Source organism: Corylus avellana, chromosome 6 (assembly GCF_965113065.1).
Source record: "Corylus avellana chromosome 6, dhCorAvel1.hap1.2, whole genome shotgun sequence".
NCBI classification, from domain to species: Eukaryota; Viridiplantae; Streptophyta; class Magnoliopsida; order Fagales; family Betulaceae; genus Corylus; species Corylus avellana.
The window spans coordinates 2,964,429-2,983,441 of record NC_142495.1 but is presented as its reverse complement, the minus strand read 5'-3'; the positions used below and the strand labels follow the sequence as shown (position 1 = coordinate 2,983,441).

The following is a 19,013-nucleotide window of genomic DNA, read 5'->3' as shown; positions in this document are numbered from 1 at the left end:
TGAGTTCTCTATTGTATTGATAGTAGTCAATCTTGGTAGTTAGGTTGTTTGCTTTTTTCTCTGGTTGTAATTGGAACCTATGTTGTGATCAATGAAAATAACTGAGTCATCCAACAAAAAGAAAAAAGAAGAAGAATTTTACTAAGTTTTTCTAAACAAATCTGTATGTTCTACTAAAAATCTTCAAACTTAATATAGGATCATCTAGTAAAACATGGAGATTTCAGCCGTTCTCATAGTTTTTAGAAATCTCATAATTACTCAAGCAAAATTGCACTTTCTTATGAAACAAACACGGTATCAAGAACACCAATTTTTAGGCAATGCACACAAAAAGTATAATAGCAACATAATGGGATAATAGCCTTACCTGCCCTAAATGTCCTAAAGGATAAGGTTTATTAATTAAGATCAAGCAAAAAGTGGTCCAAATAGAGTACAATTATGTTTCTTGAAATTGTAAAATAACGAAGGTTGAATGTGTAAAATTAGATTCCTCAATTATGGAAGAGATATTATTTCTTGTCTCAGAAACACTTCCATTTTACTCTCACCATCTATGCTCGATGTGGTACACTATCTATGCTCGATGTGGTAATGTCTAGTCAAGGACCCCCAAAAACTTTATTGTTGTGGCGGTGCAAAAAACTTTATCATTGTGGTAGTGCAATAGATACTATCACATCAATCTAAAAACAGTTTGCCCATCAAATCTCTCTAACCTAGAGGTCGGGTGGTCCTAACAGCCGCGCATGGTAGTTGGAGACGCACCGACCAAGGAAGAGGGGATTTATAGAGAAGAGAAAGTGAGATGAGAGCCATATGAAGGATTACTTTTCTTGCCTAGGTATTGAATAATTTATGGTCCCCAACCCTTTCCTTCCTCTTTCCTTGATGAGACACCCTTTTACCAAGATTAGTCCTGGTTAGGATTGGACAAGACATACATGGGCTCATCTTCCTTCGGTAAAAGCAAGCCCATGACAGGGCTATTGCTCCGCTAGAAAACCCAAAATTCCAACCCCACTAAAGATTCCCAAGGAAAAAATTGATTGGCTTAGCGATTGGAACCTCTAAAAAACAAAGCTTTCACCCACCATTTCCAATCAACCATGAGAACCGGGAGTTGTTTGGCAGCTTCAGATTGCTGACTGACACGAGCTGCATTCATTGCTCTTGTCGCCAAAAATAATAGTTGCAATTCATAAAAGCAGAAATGGAACTGACACGAAAACTTGAATGAAGTAACCCGCATCTAGATATTATACGTAAACCAATTGCATAATTTCCTGCTGGACCCAAAAATAATAAGTTGACTTAATGATAATGCAGAAAACGCACATCAGCATAAAGGCATGCAAAACGATTACAAAACTCATAATAGGTGCCAGGGGAGAGCAATTTAATGCCACGATACCAGTAGGTTCAATATCAGTTTAAAACAACCGTCTTATTCTTTAAAAAAAAAAAAAAAAAAAAAGGAAAAAACCCTGTATTTAACAGCATCAAAAGACAGACAAAACAGCTTAAGTTTAAATCAAGGGCTTAATAAAAGGTAAACTGCTAGCTAACTCATAGCCAGACCAACCCCACCTACAAAACTCAAGAAACGTCACTGAGCGACAATGAGGCCATCTGATCATTCGGACTATTGACTTGCTGCTGCTGATTGACATTCCTTAAAACCTCCATGGCCTCAGAAACCTTCACTTTTAAGGCATCTGGTGATTCCAGTAAATGCAAAACCTCAGTCTGGTCCATCTCCAGGAGCATGCCCGTCACCTTTGCTGCATTTTCATGCTCCAACTGGTCCACAAGTGGGTATAAATTTTCACCCAGCAGCTGCACACAAAAATAATAAAACATATATTTTGGTTAAAACGATTGGTGACTTTTACCATAATAATTGTTTAAATACATAATAGATATATAACATTGAAGCATCATCACCACAAAAATAAAATACTCAAGTAAAAAGCAACCCAGCCAACTATTGCAATGAACTAAAAAAATAAAAAACGAACAAAACTTACTGTCCTCTGCTGCTCAGGTAGTGAATTAGCAAGTGCAGTAGCCAAAGCCCCAGTTCCCATGGATTGTGAAAATGAATCATCTCTAAATGTCATTCCACCCATGTTATACGGAATAGAGAGCATACCCCCAGGAACACCAGTCATGGAAACATCAGGCATGTTACGACCAGGAGGGTAGCGATAGGCACGTCCCCTAGGAAGCATCTGTTACCAAACATCAGTAAGAAAAAGAAACAGGTTACAATATTAATATATGCTTCTCAAGATATATCAAGAACTAGAACAGTTAAATGACAGATTAGCACCCACCTGCGGCTGCATTAGTGGGAGTGCTTGCTGGTTTTGTTGTCCCATCCCTCCTCCCGATCGCCTGCCACCTGGACGCTGGTTCTGCTGACCTGGTTGGACCATTGGGACAAAAAAATTTGGCCTCATCCCAGGGACTAATTGCTGCTGATACCCAAATCCAGGCTGAAATATTTATAGTACGAGGATCACTTGCTGACATTTAGATGTATAATGGTAATGTGACTCTAGGAGGAGGTTTCTCAAACTTGCAGAACAATATAAAGTGGGGGGGGGGGGGGGGGTAAAGCAACATCATGGTCAAGGAACAATAGTATCATCATAAGGAGATTAGGGCCAATATAGTAACCAACGAGGACAACTTATGGGAGTGCCACATGGCAGCAGGGCAGGGGTGAACAGAACAGGAAACTAACATTTATTTATCTCATCTACTCAAATGAGCCAATACATTTACCAATAAATACAATAACTTATCAGCTAAAAATTACTGAAAAGACAAAAAACCAACATAACATAAGGTGAAAAAATGGACCATAGTCACCATACAGCAAGTATCCAACAAAAAAAAAAATTATAATACGTCTGTGTGTGTACAGAGAGAGAGATGTGTGTGTGCGTGTACACATAAAATACATTGTTATAAATCAAGGAGCAAGCGTAACTGAAATAACTTCAGCAATGCAATGAAAGGAGGGACAAAATAAAGGCACCCAATGTAAGAAATATACAGGTAAAGCATATAGAACGGAATATATAATGAACCATGTAATAATCAAGCAAACAGTACTTGGAAGAATAAATAGGGGAAAATAAGTTTAAAAGAACTTTCCCATGTGTGGACATAGAAAAGAAGTCATTGACAGCAGAAAATAGGAATTACTTGAGGAGGCATAATAGCTGGAGGGCCTTGACCATAGAATAGTTGCTGTCCAAGACCTGGAGCACCTGGCTGATATAAGGGCATACGAGGGGCAACAGGAATTGTCACTGCAGCAGGACGAATTTGTGAAAACTGAGCCTGCACAGAGACAATAAAACAGTATCTTAGCAAGCAACCTATTGCTACAAGACCAGCCTTTGACAGGAAAGAAATGTCGTATGAACTAAGAATCACTTGTTATCCAAAAACCATAAAGAAAAACCTAGTATCGGCCAGAATAACAATACAATTGTTTGTTGCAACCCTTCCTTTTTTATGTGTCACAACGACAAAAAGTGTTGCAGGAAGAGCATTCATAGCCAACGCCATTAAAATTATATGGGTTCATCAAACATTTTCCAATGATTTTTAGCCACCAGAGATCCTGGGAATCCACCAATATAGTAGCATTCTTCAAAAAAAAAAAAAAAAAAACATGCACCGCTTTGGCTCAAATGGTACTTCCCAGCCCCATAAGAATGGGATGGTAGTTAACTTCACGAGTCCAAAACCCATGGAGCGCCGAGTTACTTGCCAATTAAAAAAAAAAGGGAATACCTGCAACTTTGCTTTTCTATCTTCCTTCCGTTGTGCAAGGGCAACATACAGTGGTTTGCTAACAACCATTTTACCATTCATCTCCAGGAGCTACAACCATAAAAAGAGAAATCAGCAATATAATTAAAAATGAAATACAATGGTGCGAAAGAAATAAAACCAGGAAAATATGTTTATAAAGAGAATACGCGCAATTCAAACAAGAAAATCAACTCACAGCTCGAGATGCTTCTTCAGCAGTAGAGAAGGCAACAAATCCCGATCCTCTACTCATACCATTAGGATCACACATAACCTATTAAACAAGAGAGAGAGAGAGAGATTAGCTACCAAATAGAAAAGAAGATACACACCACTTTGAACAGGATGAATTTGTTATCAAGGGACTACCGACAAACCTTGCACGAAGTAATTGTACCAAATTCTGAGAACAATTCCCTTAGCTTATCATCAGTGAGGCTATCATCCAGGTTTTTAACATATAAATTCAGTCCTTCATATTTGTCAACCTTCTCCTTCAAATTTTGCTCAACCCCCCCTTTCAATTCAAGCTCTCTTTCAGATTTTTTCTGGGCTTTCCCAACATACCACTCCTTATCTTCAAACTTCTTCCCATTGAGAGCTTCAACAGCTCGAGCAGCATCATCTGAGTTCTCAAAGTTGACAAATCCAAAACATTTAGATTTTCCATCTGCATCTCTCATAACGACAGCACTGGTAATAGTTCCATATTCCCCAAAACAATTCTTCAGATCTTCGTCAGAGGTTGATTCTGACAAATTCTTGACATACACATTGTTGAATTTGTTTTTATCTGTAGCAGACTCTCTCTCGTGCTTACGAAGAAAGGGTCCAACAAAAACTTGTTTGTCATTCAATAGCATGCCATTCAGCTTTTCGATGGCATTTTTAGCAGCCTCCTCATTATCAAATTGCACAAAACCATATCCTTTAGACTGACCTGACTGATCAGTAGCTATCTTGCAAGATAAGATATTCCCGAATGATGAAAATGTCTCATGCAGTGCTTTGTTGTCAATGGCCTTGTCCAAATTCTTCATAACAAAATCAAAAGCCAGACATTAGATTCGTCCATAATTAAAAACAAAAAAACACCCATTAAAACTAGTAGGGTGCCATGCCAAGCACATAACCACCAAAATCTTAAAATTGAAGTACCTTAATAAATATATTCCCTGTTCCACTTTTGCGAATGCTAGGGTCTCGATAAGAATACATAATTCTAATTGGCTTGCCATTGAGAGGAGTAAAATTCAAAGCATCCAATGCTCGTGCCGCTGTTACCAACAACCATAATGTATAAGGCAAATTACATAAAATAAAGACATGCATTAAGCAGCACAAAAAATTAGCCGCTACACCATATCATGTTCCCAACCCTAAGTAGTTGAAGTGACTTGGGTTTAGTTGGGGTGAGTATCCCATTCAAGTTCAACATATAAACGCTCATGCCCAGAACTGGATTAACAATGGCAATGCAAACTATATTAACAACAGCAGCTAACCATAGTTTCAAATCAACGCAAACGGCAGGCTTAACCCATAAACTAGCTTAAATTATGAAGTTGATTGGTGCCATTGGATATACATCATAACGAAACTCCGGAGATGATATAAAACTAAACATCGTATCATCTAACTAGTAGCAAATATGAGCACATGGCACACTACGTAATCAAAAAATGCACTTTTACACTCAAAATTCACAATCCAGACCTCCATTATTCCTTACCCAAAAGACACCCAAAAACAAAAAACACATAAAGCTTTCAACTTTACAAACATTTCACAGTAAACGACACATAAACCAAAGAGAAAAGGAGATTAACCTTCTTGGGGGTTGCTGTAATTGACATAACCGTAGCCCAGTGACCGCCGGGTGCTCAGGTCCCTGCAGACCCGGACCGAGATCACCTGACCCATTTGGCTGAAAAAGTCGTAGAGCTGCGAGTCGGTTACATTCTGGTCAAGATCTCCGACGTACAACGAAGTGGACACGAACTGGCCCACTCCGTTGCTGACGACGCCGTTTGAAACCGGAGGCTGAGGCTGCACTTGCACTTGGGCCATCTCGTAAATTCACCTATATATCTCTGCCTCCTTCTCCTTTTTTTCTGTAAATTTTTTCTTAAACTACCGAACAAAACGTAGGAAACCTTGTGTTTGTGTTTTTGTTTTTGAAAGATTTGTGTTTTTTGTGCTTTTTGTGGATAAAGAGGATAAAGTGGCCGGAGATACGACCTCACACGGTGATAGATGAAAAGAAAAATGACAGAGGATAGCGAGAGAGGGCAGGGCTGCAATGGCGGCACCGCACCGCTCTGTGTAAGAAATGGTTTTGCTTTTATACACTCGCACCAGATGTGCCACCAAACCCTAGCAAAATCCTATATGCAGATATCCCCACCGTTAGATCTTTCTGTGGCCCCCACCTGACGTTTAACCGCTCGTGATGCTCCTAGTATTTTTACCTCTTTTTTCTATGGCAGCTTGTGTCACCATTTTTAATCTAATTTGCTCATAGTGTCATAATTTTTAGGCATATATAGATTAACCTAAATATTCGATATAATCTGAACCTAACATGACACGTTAGTATACGAAATTGACTAATATGATATAATTTTTATTATTATAAAATAATAATTCCGGAAATGGCTATTTTACCATTCATTGAAGATAATAGACCTAACATTTATTATAAAAATAGAAAAAATTCAAAGCAATCTAGGGTAGTCAACCACTATCATGGCTCGAGGATGGTCTTGTCCATCCACATTGTTCTGCTAGGGTTCTCGGCCACCAGAACATGTTTTGCATGTGTTTTCTTTTAAATTAATATTATTTATTTATTTATAAATTTGAACATTTAAAAAAATTTGATGTAATTATAGTAAAAGAATCATGGGTTGTCACAAAACTAAATAATATGAATGGTCATTCCATTCTAACCCATTATTTTCCTATTAATAGTCATTCATATTCTTAAAAGAATAACTATTATTATGTGTACCAAACATACTTCAAGTTAAAAAAAATAAAAAATAATTGACACGATATACAAACTTAACACAAAATCAACGGATTAAATTCAAGGGGTTTAATATGTTTAATTAAATAAGTCAGATTAGTGTTAACTTTTATGGATTGATATCCATGTCTTGACACGATCTGAACCCGACACGCGAACACAAATTGCCACTCGTAATTTAATAACAAGGTAAAATCAAGTGGGTTTTTTCAAATATTATAATGTCTAGATCTTAAATTAGTGGATACTCCTAAATTGCACATTCAAATAATAAAATCTGAATAACCTGTTTTTTTTTAAAAAAAAAAAAAGTAATAATTGTGGTTTCTTAATGATGCGGCAATCAAAAGTTTTCATATTGTATTTAGTCCCTAAAAACGTTATTATCATAATAAATAATAAAGCTGTTAGATATTTTTTTGACTTATAAATTAAAGAAATATTATTGAAAAAAAAAAAGATGTGCATTGTTTGTAAATGATTTCAACCAAGAATCTCTACATTATGGAGACAATATCATTCACAAATCAATGGCTTTTTGTTTCCCTCAGCACAAAACAATGACTTTAAAAGTGCATGCATGTTATAAGGTTTATAATACGTGTTCGAATAGCTGTCTGAATACCTCAAAACTTTAAATCTTCTATCTCATTCCCTATCCGATGCATGCAAAAATTTCTAATAATATTGATGCTACAAGTATCAGCAACATAATTAAAAAGAATAGTTGTGCACAAAAAAAAAGTCTTTCTTCAACAACCAGGATGATCAACAGCATATAATTGTATTGTTGTTGCCCTATCAATAGAAAGTAATTTTCTTTTAGCAAAGTAGTTTTCCTGTAATGTGTAGACAAATAAATTAGTGTTATTATGTGGTGGGCTGGTGGGCTGAATCATCCAAGTTTTCCACGCTCCTTGGCCCAACTTCCATGAGTGGGTGTACCTGACTTTTGAGCCAACCTGGATTTCTTGTTTTATTAATTGATGAATTGATTGCAATTTGGTATATAACGAATAATTAATTAAAAGTAATGACAAGAAGAACTGCTTACTGTATTCTTCAGAATATCCAGTTAATTATAGTGAAGAAGTATTTTTGTCCTATCAAAAAAGTGAAAATACAAAAATACTCATTCATTATAACTAACGGGACATTCTCTAGTTAATTTGAACGAAAGACGATTCTGTTCCATAATGAATTGAAGAGCATTTATATTATAAGGTTACAAATGAGACACAATTACTTATAATAAAATATTATTTAAGGTTTTAAAAAAATAAAAAAGAATGGGGTGGCCACCCACAAACCCACCCCATTTTGGATAGCAATGGCCAGCCAACCACCCCCAACTTGCAAAATGGGGGGTGGCTGAACCATATATATATATATATATATATATATATATATAGGGTTGGCCCTTGGGGTGGTTCGGCCACCCCCATTTTGCAATTAAGTTGGGGGTGGCCAGCCAACCTTTTTTTTTTTAATTAATTAATTTTTTTAAAACCTTAAATAATATTTTATTATTTTTTATTATGAATGCCGGTGTCTCATTTGTAGACCTAAGATTTCTTTAAAGAAACCATATCCATGAAGTGAATATTTTATAGTCTATTTTGGACTGGAGAGCTATTATGGATGGGAGAGGATCCGGATTCATTTTGTGATTGCTACATTATTAATTAATCACGCTTCTCTTGGGTTTGTGATTTTTTTTTTTTTTTTAAAAAAAACATGATTTAAAAAAACGCATAGGGCCACAAATGAGACACAATTACTTATAATAAAAATAATAATAAAATATTATTTAAGTTTTTTTTAAAAAAAAATAGAAAAGAATGGGGTGGCTACCCACCCGATTTTGGGTAGCGGTTGGCCCAATGGCCATCCCCAACTTGCAAAATAGGGGGTGGCCGAACTATATATATATATATATATATATGCCCTCAGGGTAGTTCAGTCACCCTCATGGCCCCATTTTGTAATTAAGTTGGGGGTGGCCAGCCAGCCTTTTTTTTGTTTTTTTTAATTAATTAATTTAAAACCTTAAATAATATTTTTTTTATTATGAATACCGATATATCATTTGTGGACCTAAGATTTCTGTAAATAATTAATCCTAGCTATGAAGTAGATACTCTCTAGTCCATTTTGGACTGGAGATGATCTGGTTCTGTCCATTATAGACAAGAGAGAATCCGGATCCATTTTGTGGCTGCTACATTATAAATTAATCACGCTTCTCTTGGGTTTGCGATTAAAAAAAAAAAGAAAAAAAAAAGACTTTTAGAAACGCAACTAAGTGTCTGGCAAAATTACGGTTTGACTTTCAAAAAGCACTTCCTTACCTACAATTTGAAAACACAAACTATTTTTTCGTTTTCAAATCACAATTTTTTAAAAATTCAATCTCAAACAATCAATTTCCTGCAATTTAATTTAAAAATGTAGTTTTTATTTATGAAATCGCAATGCTAAACAAATTCTTAGTCAACCAAATGCTTGAAGAGTTCATGTGCAGCCCGTACAAATGATTCTACATATATTCATGTTGTGCAATCTTGCAATTTTGTAAAAGATTTTCCCCCAAACAATACAATTTTAGGGTTCATTAATTTGTAGTACGTTGAAATTTACACGGGTCCAAAATAGTTTTGAATTCCTCTTCTTCTATGCAAGGATGATATTATATAAACTTAATTAACCCAATTTGAAGTGCACTTTTATCCTATATATATATATCCTTGTTGCAATTCCATGTAATAAAACGATACACGCCAAAAAAAGGGGAAAAAAAAAACCAGTAATAATATTGGAAAAAGCAGAATTTTCAATTGAATGAAATTACGGATTGCAATGCCAAAAGAATTATTTTTTACATACCCCACCCAAGAAACAAGTCCTTAATAAGATCAAATTGATCATAAATATCCACTTTGTTCACCACTTTATGCGATTGACTCACGACTGGGAGTACTATACTGATTATGAAGATGATGGAGATGAGAAGAATGAAATAGCTAGGAGGAAGATGAAGCTGCAGCTGCTTTTGGTGCTGTAGTAGTACTCATGTTGCGACAGAAGTCGAAGCTATTTTCATCCATTCTCTCCAAAACATAATGCCCAAGCATCTCACTCGCCTCCACCAAATTCTCTCTGCACAGAAACTCATCCCCACAAACCCTCTCCACGTCCCCATAGAAGTCATGCACAAGCACGTGCGTCTTCGCATTCCCGCTCTTCTTGCTCCTCGCTAGCACGCCGGCGGTGAATATCGGCGACATCCGACCCGGCGCGTCCGGCCACTCCCCGCGTGGCCCGTCCACCAATATGACATCCCAGTCCACCTCGTACACGTGGTTGGGGAGGTCGTTAAGGCCAAGCTTGCACTCGGAGAACAACAGATTTTGCACCGGACGGCACTCGTTGCGAATCTGTTTCTTCGTTGAAGCTACGAGCTCGTGCAGGTCCCTCAGCTTCGTCGTGTACTGCACGTCGTAGGCGTCGATTTCCGGGTGTTTCTCTTCCACGTAGGCGGCGTAGTACCGGTTCTCGTCGATGAAAACGGTCCGGCCGTTGTGGTTGAGGGCTTTCCAGAGAAGGGTCTCGTGGGTGAGGCCGAACACGAGGAGGTTGCACGGCGACGAGCACTTCCGAAGCACGTCGGAGATTTGCTTCAGCTCCGCGTAGGACATGTGGAACGAGTGGTTGGATATCGACGCGTAGTGGATCAGGGTGTTGATGACGGTGGTCGGAAGCGGAGCACCGCCGAATGTGGAGGATCCAATTGTCGCGGCGGCGGCAGAGCCTGCCGTGTTTGTGGATTCTCTAGTGTAGATGAGCGTGAGCAGGAATGCAAGAGTGAAGAAGGAAACAAAGGCCAGCAGCCATAGTCGGTTGGAGCTTCCTTGTTTCTGGATGTAGGGGTGGAGGAGGATTAGCTTTGTGTTACTGTTGTTGTTCTTCATCTTTTCACACACAAAAAGAGAGAGAGAGAGAGTGGAAATTTGTTTAGAAAATCTCTCTCTTCTGTTGAACTGATTCTTGAGAATTGAAAGAGGGGATTGATTTAAAGATATGTTGGTGTAAGCAAACAAAAGTTAAGCAATGTATGGGTGTAGGATATAGGAGGGTGACCCTGCAATCACCCTCTTTAAGGTTGTGGCATTTTCTTTATGAAAAATGATTATTTATTCCTTGTTCATGTTTGTTGGGTTGTCTATATAAACTTTGATTGGACAATTCCATTTGTCTTCCTAATTATTTTATTTTATTTTTTTATGGGATATTCGTGCAGGTTGTCGAATTCTATATGGGTGGTAGAAAGAGGAGGCCATTCAAGGGGTAGTTGGACCGGAGCAGGTGGAGGGGAAATGTAGCTGCAGCGACCCAATAACTAATTACAAGCCAGAAGTCGCTTTTCCTTCTTCGTTTCAGATTTAGTTCCTACGGAAGCTCTTTGAATATTTTTCCAATTTCTTAAATAAGTAGTTACCTTTGAGAGAGACAAACTACCTGCAATAGATTCCATGTGGAAAAAACATGTCAAAAGGAAATCGACAGACCTTTCAGGGATTGTTTATCCAAAAACAATAGGATTTGGTGACATGATGAAGCTAGCTAGCTAGCCCACAATTTTTCTGCCAACCTAGTCAACTAGGATGAGTATTTTTCCTTGTTACACTCAAGTATAAGAATCAGGGAGAGGTAGTAATTAATTTGTTTTCTCCGGCCAAATTTTGTTGCACAAGTTCAAGCAATCTATAAAGGTAATGCCACGAGCAGAGGATAAGGGCAACGTGGTTTTGATAATTAGAAATGTTAAGAATTAATAAGTTGTTTATATTAGACTCATATTTTTTTTATAATTAATTATTGAATTTGTTGATTTATGTAGATTTCACATAAGTTAATTGTGGACCCTACAAATCCAACGACGTAAGAGAATATGAACCAAATATGAAGAACTTATTGATTCATGTCATTTTTCTTTGATAATACATTCCACCTAAATCATAATGTAATAAAGTTCGGTCAGATTGGGCTGATCCAATTAGACACGATTGGTAAACGAGTCACAATTAATCCGCATAACTCGTATGATTTAAATTATACTCCAATTCCATCTATTTTTCATTGGGTTTGGATCAACCCAATACCATATGTATAATAAAACGGGTTATAGAGGTTATATTTAAGGGTGTCAAAAATTACCGGGAAACGGAGAAATCGGGGTCCCGGTTCCAATTCCGGTTTGAAAAATTCAAAAACCGGGTACCCCGATTCAGGTACCTGATTTTTGGTACCCGGTTTTTACCGGGAATACCGGAACCGGGTTTCCATTTTATTTAATATATATATATATATAATTTTTTTTTACACTTAGGTTTAGGTTTAGGGTATTTTAAAAAATTAAATTTGTATTTCTAAGGCCCAAATAGGCAAAAACATTGATTTTTTTATGATTTTTGGACTTTTTTAGGTTTATTTTTTAATTATTTGGAAGAATCACAATAAAGCCCATTTAATTTAAATAAAGAGACTAATAGATTTTTAAAAAAATTGGCCAACTTATGAAAAAAAAAAAAAAAAAAAAGGGCTTATTTTAGGCCCAATGCCTAAAATAAGCCCAGAAACCAATTTTTTTAAAAAACCGGTTATCGGACCGGGTAAAACCGGGGTCCCGATTCCGGTTCCGGTTCTCGGTTTTTGACTAAAACCAAAAAATTAGACCAGGTTGACACCCCTAGTTATATTGTATTATAATAAAAATTAGTCTATTCTGTTTAATTAAACAGGTTGTGTTTAAATATATATAACATGTGGTGGGGCTCACATAGAAGGAGGCAAGAAGCTATGGAGCGAGAAGGTAGAGAAATTGGAATGCAGTTGGACTTTGATCAATTCTATCCCAAAGCCCAAACCGGTAAACAATTGGCATTCCATCGCCTAGAGAGTTCACCGAACTTTTCTTTTTAAAGCGAAAAACTTAAAGCCCAACTCAACATAGAGTGGAATTGTTGTGGATCGAGTCCCCACAAGTTTATTTTATTCAATTGGTTTATAACCCTTTGGTTGGGCCCTAGCTCAAAAGGAAAACGATACAAAAAGGAAAGGAAAAGCAGTTTCCACCCTTTGCCTTTTATTTTACTGCCAACAAACAAAAGAGGACAAGATTAACGGTAATTTTAGTCTAAAGCATCGGACTATCATTTGAGGAGAAAAGGCAAGCTGACATGACCTGGCAGTGTCTGTGCTTTTGGCTAAAGAACACAAATTTGGATTAGAAAGCCTTTCTCTTCTTTGTATGGTTTATAAGGATTTGTGGCCCAGCACTCTCACCATTATCATTCATTCATTCATTCATTTGCCCATTTGCCAAGCAAATCCACACTCACATCATCTTTCTGGACTCACTGACTCCGTGGCCTCTTTCTGGTCAAGAAAGCATCGACTTCGCTCATTCAAGAAAGAAAGCAGAGGGTCCTCTATTTTTAAAAATAAGGCACATACTCAACTCTTACCAATGTTGAATGTAGGTCTCTTGTTTTTTTTTTTTTTTTTTTTTCCCTACTATAGTCTTTCTCATTTTACATAATATTAGAAATTCCTATATTAGACTTTTTATGGAGCAAATAATGAGTAGAAGTCATGATTATTCAAAGGAAGAAGTGCTTACTACTTACCCTCACCTATTCGATTGAATTTATACTTTACGTGCACTTAAAGTCCACATGTTATAGTGCCTTATTATTGCATATATGGAAAAACTCAAGTAAGCAACACCTAATGTGCTACTATGCCTAACACAATGAGTGGCTCCTATTTGGTTTAGGTGCTGTTAATTTTATTTTATTATATATATATATATATATATATATATATAAATTATAATTAAACTCGGACCATTGAAAAAATTACCTAATATATATATATATATATATATTTTTTTTCTGCAACAATTTGAAATAACGCTCTAAGTTTATGTATTTCTCTGGCTAGAAAAACATCAAAACAAAAAAAACTTACACGGACAAAAAACAAAAAACATTAAGGTGACCGGCCTTTTGACTAGTTGACGGCATCAACATCGAGGCTGAAAGGTCAAAGAGTACTCGAATTTCGACGTGATGTTTTGTGCACCAAACTTCAACAAAGAGGTACGCACCTTAAACTGCGTGTTGCTATTTTGTTTATTAATACTATTACAATAATGTGATGTTGGTTAAAACATACAATTTAAGACCTTTATACTATTAAATTAATAAATACATCTCAAACCAACCTGAAAGGTATTTTTATCATTTTTTTTTTTGGAAAACATATTTTCATGTAATATAAAAATACAATTCAAAAAATATTATAAGTGTGTCCAAAATTGGTATTCCACTGTTTAAAATAGATCCACCAACCAAAACGACTTTTCCACCTACGTATTTTGTTATTTATTATTTAAAAAAAAAAAAAAAAAAATTCACTCGCCTCAAAAGCCAAGGGCGTCCCCATTTATCACGTGACTCTCCACTGTCCACTGTCCACTCTCCCAGTAGAAAGCCAGCTGCTCAGCACCACACTGTGACTCACTATCACACTCAAGGCAATGCTGAGAGCAGAATGAAGCTGCTCGCTTGCCTCTCTGTCCTTATAGTGGCCGTCCACGGCTGGGCTGCGCAACCTCCACCCTCGGCTGCGAGTTCGCTCCTGCTACCGTCCGACGCCGTTTCGCTTCTTTCTTTCAAATCAAAAGCCGATCTCGACAACCGCCTCCTTTACGCGCTCAACGAGCGCTTCGACTACTGCCAGTGGCAGGGCGTGAAGTGCGTGCAGGGCCGGGTGGTCCGGTTCGCTCTTCAAGGGTTCGGCCTGCGTGGCGCCCTCGCGCCCAACACCCTGACCCGGCTCGACCAGCTCCGAGTCCTTAGCCTCCGCAACAACTCACTCTTCGGTCCGATTCCCGACCTCTCCGGACTCTTTAACCTCAAGTCCCTTCTCTTAGACCGTAATTTATTCTCTGGCTCTTTCCCTACGACGATTCTACTCCTCCACCGGCTTCTGACCCTCGATCTCTCTCACAACAATCTCACCGGGCCTATTCCAGTCGGGTTAACGAACTTGGACCGGCTCAGCTCGCTGCGGCTCGAGTCGAACGGGTTCAACGGAACGGTCCCTCCGCTGAACCAGTCCTATCTTCGATTCTTAAACGTGTCGGGGAACAACCTTACCGGGCCAATACCACTGACCCCCACTCTCTCGCGCTTTGACACTTCGTCGTTCCAGTTGAACCCTAGCCTCTGCGGCGAGATCATCAACAAGGCTTGCAATGAGTCGCGCTCTCCATTCTTCGGATCTCCAGGAAATGCCACTTCGCCGCTCGGCCAAAGCATGCAGTCCCAAGGCGTGGTTGTGGTTCTTCCTCCGCCGTCTCCGAGGAAGCACAAGAGCATTGGACTCGTTCTAGGGTTTTCGATCGGAGTCTCCGTCCTCATCGCCTCTCTTCTCTGCGTTCTCGGCCTGGTCAAGAAACAGAGCAGCCAAGAAAAAAGCTCTAAACCCCCCTCAACGCCGGCGTTTAGCCCGACAGCCGAAGAAACTCAAGCTGCTCGAGTGGAACAAAACAGCCATGAGTTAACATACAAGATCGGCGTCGTTCAAAGGGTGCGGAAGAGTGGGGACTTGGTGTTCTGTAGAGGAGAGGCGGAGCTTTACACGTTGGAGCAGCTGATGAGAGCCTCGGCGGAGCTGCTCGGGAGGGGCTCGGTGGGTACCACGTATAAGGCGGTGCTGGACAACCGTCTGATCTTGACAGTGAAGAGGCTGGACGCGAACAAGACCGCGGTCACGAGCGGCCACGTGTTCGAGCGCCACATGGACGCCGTGAGTGGGCTCCGCCACCCCAACTTGGTCCCCATCAGAGCTTTCTTCCAGGCCAAAGGAGAAAGGCTCGTGATCTACGACTACCAACCCAACGGCAGTCTCTTGAATCTCATTCACGGTGAGTAAAAAAGCTTTCTGTCATATGTTTCTGAGTCACTGAGTTCACTCGGTGGTTTGACTCAGGTGTTTTTGTTGGTGTTTCGTTTGTTCGGACCGCCCGGTGGAGTGGTAGGGCCAACTGGCAAAGTTATGTTCCACTACCGACAATCACGGAAGAGTACTTAGGCGTAGGTTAGATTTCCTTAATTAATGCGAAGAAATAAATGGTCCCTTTGTGATCTTCATGAGGTAGCATCGGGGATATTTTGAATGCGAGTACACGTGTGCATGTAAGCGTATCAGTCTAATAACATCAGAAGAGGGGGTTGTTGGTATATATATATATATATATATATATATATATATAGGGAGATGTTTATCAGACTTCCTTAGGTGTTTATTTTTACAGTTTACAACGTAATCTTGCTATGTGAATCCATTTTTATATCATCAACGAAAAGGATTTTATTTTTCGAAGAAAAAAAGAACTCTTTGCATTAACGCAACCTTTATATCTTGCTCTCTTTTGTGGTTGTGTGAATGGTTCTCAATCATGATTACAGTCTGCATGGGGCAGATCTTGGGATTTTGTTTTGATGAAAACCCATCACTTTCGTTCTTTACAATTTTAAGCTTCTCTAAAATGAATAAAGTTGGCTTCTTTACATCTTTCTGGGATGCCTTTCAAGAGATATGAGGCCAGAGATATCTAAAATTGTCGTGCAAACTCTCCCCAAGTCTCCCATTTGGATTTTATAATTGAATGGAATATTTCTCCCTTTGAATACATATATTTGGCCCTTTTGTTCCGGTGTTAGATGAATTCATGTTTAAGTTTATAGGAAATGATGAGTTTAATCATTTAATTAATATTAATATTCTCCTTCGTCTGGAGGCTCAATGTTTAATTAATATTTTAACATTCTTCATCATTGTGAGCTCAAGCCATTAATTAATAGATGAGACTCTAACACTTCGAATATTTAATTAAATTTGAGGTGAATGATAGAGACGACCTTTACTTTGATACCATGATAAATCAGCACTTATCTTAAAAGTTTGGTAATTTACCGTATTGTTGATTCATTGTTTGTGACTAATAATTGCAAATTGTGTATAGGGTCCAAATCAACCAGAGCAAAGCCTCTCCACTGGACATCATGCTTAAAGATAGCTGAAGATGTGGCACAAGGCCTTGCTTACATCCACCAAACGTCCAGGTTGATTCACGGCAACCTGAAGTCCTCAAATGTTCTCCTTGGAGCTGACTTTGAGGCCTGTGTCACAGACTATTGCCTTGCGGTCTTTGCAGACTCGTCTTCTAATGAAGATCCCAATTCTGCAGGCTACAAAGCCCCTGAGACCCGCAGGTCCAGCAGCCAAGCCACTCCCAAGTCTGATGTCTATTCCTTTGGCATCCTTCTATTGGAGCTTTTGACCGGTAAACATCCCTCAAAACACCCATTCCTTGTGCCCACAGATGTGCCTAATTGGGTCAGAGCAATGAGGGAAGATGATGGCTGTGAAGACAACAGACTCGGAATGCTTACTGAGGTTGCTTGCATTTGTAGTCTGACATCCCCAGAACAAAGGCCAACAATGTGGCAAGTTTTGAAGATGATACAGGAGATCAAGGAGAGCGTGATGGTAGAAGATAATGCATCTCTTGGATTTTCGTAGTTTTTCTCTGGGTTTACACGATTGGGGTTCAAAGAAGATAATCAGGGTGATAGGCAAAGCCAACCGTATACTTCGGAAGGGTACCTAAGAGCACCAAACGAATCATACAAGGGGGGAGAATTAGTTTGATCAACTTATCTATGGGGCTAAGCTTAAGGAATTTTACTTTACTTTTATACAATCCCCTGTTGTAATGAACAGAAATTTCTTAAAAACTGAGTACTTGGAGATCCTACGACCTATAAAAAAGTTACATCCCAGTTTATAAGAAATTTCTGTCTTGCTGTAATTCTATATGGTGGATAAATCACGATTTTATAGAAGCTATTTTTGGTTTTGGCACCGTTTGATTATGCTGGTCAAAATGCACCTCTTACAATGGGGAAGGTAAATTACATTCAAATGTGTCTACCCTTTGGACAGTTTTTAGCTGCAGTACCTTACCAGAAAAATTGCTGCATAAAGTTTTATTGTGTTTGATGGTCCACAAGCTAGGAACCAGAAAACAGGCTCTCACATGATATCTGAGCATGCAAGCAGGATGTTGACAACAGTATTGGAAGTGGCATGGCAGTTGGTGCCAGTGGTGGTGATGGTGGGGCTGAAGAGGTGACGGGTGGCAGCCAGCATTTTGTGGTCCTAAATGCTCATGGTTGGATGCTGGAGCCGATGTGGGTCGGGATGGCAGGCGAAGGTGAATATCGGCAAATTCCTGCTGTGGACGTAGGTCTAGTCTTCTAGATGTGATAGTTCCATCAGCAGAGAAATTGCCTGTGTCAATCTGCTGCTGGAGGAGATGAGCTAACTTGTAGATTTAATTGATACGTTGCAGCAGGAGGCAGCCGTTGCAAACGAGACGTAGAGCCTTTCCAGGCTGCTGGCTCCTATAACATATTCCATTAGCTTGTCATATTGTGCAGATCTCACCCTCTTGATGCGTTTGATATATTATCATCTTTTCATTGTTATGGACGTAGCTTATAGTCGACTATCATATATGTTTGCCAACCAGATAATGTGCAGCTGCAAGAGCTGCAGCAAACAAGGCAGATCGAAATAATGCTGAACAGGATCAAGATAATGAAGGTAGTGGCCAAACTGTTTCTGTCATGTAGGAGATACTTTGAAAAAGTTTGTTATGTAAAACGAGAAGGATGTCGTTTGTTATAATATCTTAGCCTAGGTTGTTAACAATTGTAATCAAATATGATGCATACATAAGTTCTCTTTTTCCTGCGAGTTTTCCTTCATTTTCTTTTGCGTGCCATCCGAGAAGGAGGGAAGAGTTAAGTGTCCTCCCATTCCTTTTCCCTCAAATCTTTTTTCCATTTATTTTTTTTCTCTTCTCTATATGCAACTTGAAAGCTAAATCTATTGTTTTTCACTCCTATCCACCGCCCACACATCTCCCCTTTTTTATCTCTGGCCTCTGTCAACCTCCTCTGCCTCTCCGTTGATGCCCTAGTGGTTTAGGGTAGCTTATGTG

General features: G+C 38.7%; 3 protein-coding genes across 3 annotated transcripts; 1 reads left to right on the top strand and 2 right to left on the bottom strand.

Annotated features, from left to right (window-relative positions):
- Positions 1–1,324: 1,324 nt before the first annotated feature.
- On the bottom strand, positions 1,325–6,179 carry LOC132187592 (polyadenylate-binding protein 2). The gene is made up of 9 exons (XM_059601947.2): positions 5,670–6,179; positions 4,999–5,117; positions 4,218–4,874; positions 4,037–4,114; positions 3,820–3,909; positions 3,223–3,360; positions 2,343–2,504; positions 2,034–2,237; positions 1,325–1,842 (listed from the first exon to the last, which is right to left on the bottom strand). Exons 1-9 carry the CDS (start codon positions 5,908–5,910, stop codon positions 1,603–1,605), a joined length of 1,929 nt encoding a protein of 642 aa, XP_059457930.2. The 5' UTR covers positions 5,911–6,179; the 3' UTR covers positions 1,325–1,602.
- A 3,501-nt stretch (positions 6,180–9,680) lies between these two features.
- Positions 9,681–11,010, bottom strand: IRX15-L (IRREGULAR XYLEM protein (DUF579)). Its single transcript, XM_059601920.2, has one exon. It carries the CDS (start codon positions 10,840–10,842, stop codon positions 9,895–9,897), a length of 948 nt encoding a protein of 315 aa, XP_059457903.2. The 5' UTR covers positions 10,843–11,010; the 3' UTR covers positions 9,681–9,894.
- Positions 11,011–14,375: 3,365 nt separating this feature from the next.
- LOC132186933 (Leucine-rich repeat protein kinase family protein) lies at positions 14,376–17,878 on the top strand. Its single transcript, XM_059601054.2, has 2 exons — positions 14,376–15,866; positions 16,968–17,878. The coding sequence occupies exons 1-2, from the start codon at positions 14,489–14,491 to the stop codon at positions 17,525–17,527; spliced, it is 1,938 nt and encodes a 645-aa protein (XP_059457037.1). The 5' UTR covers positions 14,376–14,488; the 3' UTR covers positions 17,528–17,878.
- The last annotated feature ends 1,135 nt before the right edge of the window (positions 17,879–19,013 follow it).

Bases quoted from the DNA above. Each gene is read 5' to 3' on its own strand.
- IRX15-L (XM_059601920.2), bottom strand. From the start codon at position 10,842: ATGAAGAACAACAACAGTAACACAAAGCTAATCCTCCTCCACCCCTAC.
- LOC132186933 (XM_059601054.2), top strand. From the start codon at position 14,489: ATGAAGCTGCTCGCTTGCCTCTCTGTCCTTATAGTGGCCGTCCACGGC. The intron at 15,867-16,967 runs GTGAGTAAAAAA...AATTGTGTATAG, and splicing joins TCTCTTGAATCTCATTCACG to GGTCCAAATCAACCAGAGCA.
- LOC132187592 (XM_059601947.2), bottom strand. From the start codon at position 5,910: ATGGCCCAAGTGCAAGTGCAGCCTCAGCCTCCGGTTTCAAACGGCGTC. The intron at 5,118-5,669 runs GTTAATCTCCTT...TGTTGGTAACAG, and splicing joins TTACAGCAACCCCCAAGAAG to CGGCACGAGCATTGGATGCT. The intron at 1,843-2,033 runs GTAAGTTTTGTT...TTTTGTGTGCAG, and splicing joins TACCTGAGCAGCAGAGGACA to CTGCTGGGTGAAAATTTATA.